General features: G+C 38.6%; 1 protein-coding gene across 1 annotated transcript; it reads right to left on the bottom strand.

The window, feature by feature from the left end:
* Window positions 1-220: 220 nt before the first annotated feature.
* On the bottom strand, window positions 221-6295 carry nrn1a (neuritin 1a). The gene is made up of 3 exons (XM_010900933.4): window positions 6069-6295; window positions 3033-3177; window positions 221-463 (listed from the first exon to the last, which is right to left on the bottom strand). The coding sequence occupies exons 1-3, from the start codon at window positions 6121-6123 to the stop codon at window positions 235-237; spliced, it is 429 nt and encodes a 142-aa protein (XP_010899235.1). The 5' UTR covers window positions 6124-6295; the 3' UTR covers window positions 221-234.
* Window positions 6296-6552: the final 257 nt, after the last annotated feature.

The following is a 6552-nucleotide window of genomic DNA, read 5'->3' as shown; positions in this document are numbered from 1 at the left end:
GGTCAGACAAATAATGGTGGCGCAATCCCTGAAGACCGCCTGCCAGTGTCTCTTGCAAAATCAAGTCGCCTTCCCCAGATGAAGTATAAATCCATTTTGGTTTAGATGAATTCAAACGTCTCATTTGTTTTTTTTTGTTTTTTTGTTTTTTTTTTGTGTTAATAGCTAGCACTCGTTTTGTTTTCTTCTTTTGTTTATTTGTTTTTCACTTGTATTCTTGTTTTTTTTCTTCTGCTAAAATGCAAGCCAAGTCACTAGGGCGGAAAGTGCCGTTAGCATCATGGTGAGACCGAATGGGACCGTGGATTTGGAGGCCCCGTTCCCCCCGCCACAGAGTTCAAACAAGCTTCCTCGGAACTCCAAATTTCTGGACTCCTTTTTGAGCTTCTCCCATAGGTCTGTTGCTCCCTCTTGGCAGTCCGCAAGCGCAGTAGTTGCACATGAGTGGAAATCATCCCAATATCTGCAAATCAAATGCAAAGGCATTACAACATCATACTAGAATACTGTTGTCAGTCATCCTCAGTGTGACAGCTTTAGAGTTTCTTATAACACTCTGATTATAATCTATTAGTAATAGTAGTAGTGGTGGTAGTAGAACTAGTACTACTATATATATATATATATATGAGAGTGAGAAAGAGAGAGAGAGATAATCATAATGTAATTCTATTACATTAAGTAAAGTTGTGTGACTTGCTTTCGTGGTTCAAAAGTATGTAATGTTGGATGAAGAAGTTTAGAAGTTGAGAAATTCAAGTTTAGTATCATACTCACGCTTTTATAAAGAATTTTGGATTAGTAATGCCATTGGTGGGATAGGAACTTCAGAGATAGTGACTGCAGTAGTAATAGTAACACAGTGTATAATGAGTAGCAAGATGGTATTCTTTACTGGGGAAGTAATGGCTGCAGTACTGGTGGTAGTATAAGTAATACATTGTATATAGAGTAGTGGAATAGTAGCATTTAGTGGGGAAGTAAAGGCTGCAGTACAAGTCTAATGGAACTAATGGGTCTAGAGCGTTAGGTTGTTACATAGAGTTAGTTATGTCAGTTGTAGTGAAGCATAAATAGTCTTAGATTGTTCTTCTCCAGTGCTATAATTAAAAAACAAGGCCTGAGGAGATGGGGTATATGTTCTTTATATCAGGGCCTAAGGCTGGTGATAGGCACAATGCAACACAGAATGCCTGAATACAGCTCACAACCTTTGTTTATTGGCCATACACCACAAATCCTCAATATGCCTTATAATTATTGTAAAATGAGTACCAATGAAATTAGCACAGTGTGGCTTGAACAGTAATTTGACCCATAATCAAGTGGTTTGGTGTTATTGTATATTGTCTGATATACCACACCTTATAGCCAATCAACATCCAGAACACCATCTCAGCTATATTTATATAATTGGACAAAGTTCCATGTCAGTGTATTTGAAAGTAATTGATAATGTTATTGAAAAGCTGTCATTCTGGATTGATAGACAATTTCTGTTCTGATGGCTTACCCCAGTGCTATAATTTCACATTTCACAAATGTTCATGACAAGTCATTCAAGGTAAAGATGTGTTTAGCTTTTGTGTGATTTCAGCCATGCACTTGTGAGAGTGGTGCTCATGAGGTGAAATTTGATGATATCTCAAATAGATTTTCTAACATATTACCCAAATTTGGTGCGTTTTAAGATCCTAAGTTGTATCTTTAATAAATGTTGTTGATGTGGTTAATAAAACCCAGTACTTCCTTTTTGGGTAGAAGTGTTATGTCTTCTTAGTAGACAAAGATTTTGTACACAATATAGAACTTGTCTGAACCTACAATATAGGAGAACTATTCTGCATTCAGAATCTCAGGCATTTATTCTCGAAGTTAAGAGGAAAGTTTGTTGATGTTACTAAAACATCTGTTTCGATATCAGACTTGTAAAGTATAGTTGGAGACTTCATATGCATATGGTTCTTCTTACGATGTTGGAAAGGTAGGCTACTCAATTTGTGTCCATTTTTTTTACAGTGAGAATAAGTCATATCATTTTTTTACTTCGGTATCTTGAATGGATGGGTAATAAAAAATATGGAGAAAGAGTGTGATGTTTTTGAAAAGTAGAAATGTTTTCAAAAAGTTAGTCCAGATAGGTCTGAAGCCGGATTTAAGGTTTGAATGATATTTCTTAAAAAGAGAACTTGCGCCCTAAAGAATAGAACTAAATAACGCAGATACGTTGCAAGCTACACAAAATAATCAAACTAATAACTGTATTACATTGTTCATTGTTATCTCGTTGGGCAAATAGTAGCTTAGCTTATAGTTATTATATCCCTGGTAGGATAAACAAAATCTAAGTTGGTTATAGACCACACATTCTAAAAAAGGTTTCCTTAAGTCACTTGACAGAATCCAAACCCTTACTCTTTATATTTCTCTTTTGTACTCATCTCTCTCTCTCTCTCTCTCTCTCTCTCTCTCTCTCCCTCTCTCGCTCTCTCTCTCTCTCTCTCTCTCTCTCTCTCTCTCTCCCTCTTCCTCAGTTTCACACGCATGCCCACGCGCACAAAACTCACACGCCGCCAACGTATTCACGATTTGCATGACTGCACGTATTCTCCTCCGTTCCCATTATTATAAGGTTCAAGTAACATACATTTCTTGTAACATTGTAAGAACAGGAGCTATATTTTATTTCATTCACACAAGCTATCCGTTTTTACCAGTAGCTGCTCCAGTTCTTCATAATTGAGACACCCACTGGCGGGTGGCTCCCCCTGACTCCGTATCTAATCAAATCTAGGCGATTGATGTTGACCCCCTTAACCCCGCGTCATGTCGATGGTATATCTGATAGCAATTAAGGGGTGAGCTGCAAATAGGGAGAGTTTCATGATGGAGCTTCCGAATTAAACTGGGGTCCCTCGTGCCATCTGGCGCGAACCAGTCTGGTGTAGGGTGTGGTGCGCCTGCCCCATTTTTTTGGTTGATCAAATTATGCATGCCTCCCCCCTATATCTTTTTTTAGAATTTTAACTTACGTGCAGATGGTGTGTAGATTTTCCTTTTCGTCTATCTCCTGTGGATAGTTGGCCATATTCTCCCCCAGTCTCAGCAAGCAGTTGGAGAACCCTTTGAATACTGTATCACATTTCCCTGTCGCTCTCACCGCCTGTAGCAGATAAGCTGGAATTCGAGAAAAAAGGGAAATTATTTCCTTTTTTAGGAGGATTGTTTCCTGCCATTTTAATGACGACGCCCTACCTCTCGATTTTCGATATCGCATGTAGTACCTTACTACGTCAGGCTAAAATAATACTTGTCTTTGATGGTGATTCGTTCTAATTTGATTTCGTTTGTTCATTTTTTTAATGTATTTCCTTGATTGATTCGGATGTTAAAGAAATAGCAAAAATGTAACCATGTAACTTTCGTCAATAAATTGCCTATTTAACGAATTTTCCATAAAAATGTTTTGTTGTTTTAATATGTTTAACTGTTTCTTCAGTAGCACTTAAACATACACTCTGGAGAAGGTGTAACGCCAGCCCACAACATTGCACATAACGAAAATGTCTGCAACAGCGACAAAGGATGATGAGGTAATGCACCGCCGAGTTACAGTGAGAAAAGGGTGTGTGTATCTCACAGCATGGCTTCGTGTTTGTGTGCGCGTGTGTAGGCTATGTGTGTATGTAATGGGTGGAGGTCTTTGGGGTGCAATCGCAGTCGACATAATGTGTGTGTCTCTGTTTATTCAACCAGATTGAGGGGCGTTCAACTTCTCTTCAGATTATTTTCACATAGAAAATGACAAGATTTTTGCTAAACGTACATGCTTTCAATCGAACTCAATTTTGAGGGTGTCAATGGTGGGACGCACCGAGCACCTTTGGTTCGTTAAGCAGGAGATTCGCTCGATTGACTATTGGTTACAACCGTGCCCCATGTCTCTTGGTTGCAAAATAATGCACCATGAAGGCTACACGGTAATTTATCCAAGAATAACAAGGAAATGACAGCGATTTACTGGGTCTATTGTACTTCATCAATGTAGTCCAGGATAGCCCTGCCTACAATTGGTTATTGCGAGACACATTTTGTCAAATTACTAATAGTAAAATCCTTTATGTTTAGGTCAGTTATGTGGTAGTAATATCATCACATTTCCGTTAAAGTGCGCTGTAAAATAATTGTGATGCTACAGTCATTGTCACCCTGCTCTAAAACACATTTGCCTGTAGCCTACAAACATTCCAATGTCAGTAACATGTGATATGCAGAATTGTGCTCTAGCGTCTGACAAGGTCAAGTTACTGCGTAAATTCTAAATACTTGGTATCTCAATCAACCTGCGTGCATTTTACAGGCGTTTTGCGGAAGTTACCTTCAATTATAAAACGGCAAAGCCCTTATGGTAGAATTATACGCAATGCCGTTAGCAGTTAATATGTGCCTTTCTCACTTCGCACAAACCAAGTCTTGATACATTTGAATGAAATCTAATTGCCATTATGGTCAGAAGTTGATGCTTAAAATGTTAAGAATTTCTGCTACGAACTACATGTCCCCTTCGAATTATAGGATGTTTACCTTAGATTGACTACAGTCTATGGAATGATGCAGAACAGCAAATCAAGACAACCTAATATGGCATTTGTGATTTTTTGCTTTAGTAAGACCAATAGCCTACTAGTGATGCGCAAAATAGTGTGTTTAGGAATGGTTATGCCCATGCCATTTTCTTTTTAGGGGCAATTGCAGCCAACATTGTGGGCACTGAAAAGTGTCTCAAAGGATCCATCACGTGTTTCTCGCATCCCTCGCAGGCAACCACAGCTTGAAAAAATGGCATATTGGGCCTACTACTATAAGTCACCAGCCCAACAGAATGAGCTAAAACAGAGTTAATCCTAGCAAACGCTTACACCACACATAAGCAAAAGAAATGTAATTTGAATACCACCTTTGCAGACCACCCAGTTAAATACCAAACACCAGCTGTACGCTAGTAGTCTACCCTAACGTCCAAGTGATAAAAACGACTCTGTTATAGCTCACCACGTTGCACTTCCGTAGGCTAATGCTATGGCTAGGCAATTTCTACCTGTTAGCAGGTACTACATGTCAAATTCACCATGCAATGCTTTACTATTAATAGCCTACATTCTTATGAGGAAAAATCACAATGTTACAATCGAAATTATACCCTCAAATGGAATAGGCCAGAAACATATAGTACTGAAAACCGTATGCATGTAGTCGCCAATAGGCTACATTTATAATATTAATAATATAAAAAAGTGTAATATTAAATATTATTCGAAATAAATGGTAGGCTATATCCTAACGTATAGTCATATCCTAACGTTAAAAATTATATATTTTCTCGAAATCCTACTTCACTCTAGAAAATGATAATATTTTATAGCCTATAATAAAGAAACAATGCACATGCCATTCAATCATTTCGTGAACTCCATCGCGTTCGGACGCTGCGTGTCTTTTTGTTAAATTGTTTATTCACATGTCAAGTCGAAGCATTTTTTTATTTATATATATTTTTTTTTTCACAACGACTCGAGCGGCTGCTGTGTCGTAAATTATTTATAAATCCCTTTCCTCTACAGGATTCTGAGAAGCAATAGCCTTCCATTGGCAGCGTTTGCGTTATGCAATTAAAACAAAATATTGGCCCATATATTCGTGCTAAAGTCCGCATACACGTTTCCACGAATAAATTACAGGTAGACTAAAAGAATAAAACCAAAATAAATATAATGTTAAAGTTTCCAATCGTAGCAAGTTAACAAAAACGTGTAATGTTATAAAACCTTTGGCTTGTAATGGCTACCTGCTTCTATGGGATGAAATTAGATAATGCATCCCGCTGCATAGCTTTAGACAAAAAGTTAACTGATTTTATGAATCCCCCCCAACACCCCCCCCCCCACACACACACACACACACACACACACACGCACACATAAAGCACAAACAAACACACACAAAATAGTTTATAGTTTACAAATGTAAAAACAAGAGAATAAAGAATCGACCATGAAAGAGTCACTCACCTAACTGAACAGCAAGAAACAGTGAGATATATTTGCCGGACCAAGTTAATCCCATTCTACGTGTGGTAAAACCATTGGCGTATGCAGATCTTAAAAACTTGGATGGAAAAACGAGGTTGAGGTCTGAGCATCACACATAACCATCAACTTCCAGAAGCATTCATAGACTCTTTCCTCCGGTTTGCCTGATACACTCACAGTGCGTGAAATGGTGCACCCCTTGTAAAGCGAAGGCGGCGATTCCTCGCCCCCCCCCTCCTTTCACGCCCACATCGCATGCTTGACGTAAAAGTGACTGTCGGACTCCCCCTTTCTCCATTTTCTCATTTGCTCGACTACTATACTCCCCCAGTTCACGTCGTGGATTAATTCAAATACCTGTAGTGATATCCATGTCTTGGTCAACCGCACTCGTGCGCGCCAAGGACCGAACTACTGGTGACTGAAGAGGTGAAAGGTGAAGTTAATGGTTAAGTTTGTACTC

The sequence above is a fragment of the Esox lucius genome, chromosome 21, assembly GCF_011004845.1.
Source record: "Esox lucius isolate fEsoLuc1 chromosome 21, fEsoLuc1.pri, whole genome shotgun sequence".
Classification (NCBI taxonomy): domain Eukaryota; kingdom Metazoa; phylum Chordata; class Actinopteri; order Esociformes; family Esocidae; genus Esox; species Esox lucius.
Note: the sequence above shows the minus strand (reverse complement) of the source record. Positions and strands in the feature narration are given on the sequence as shown.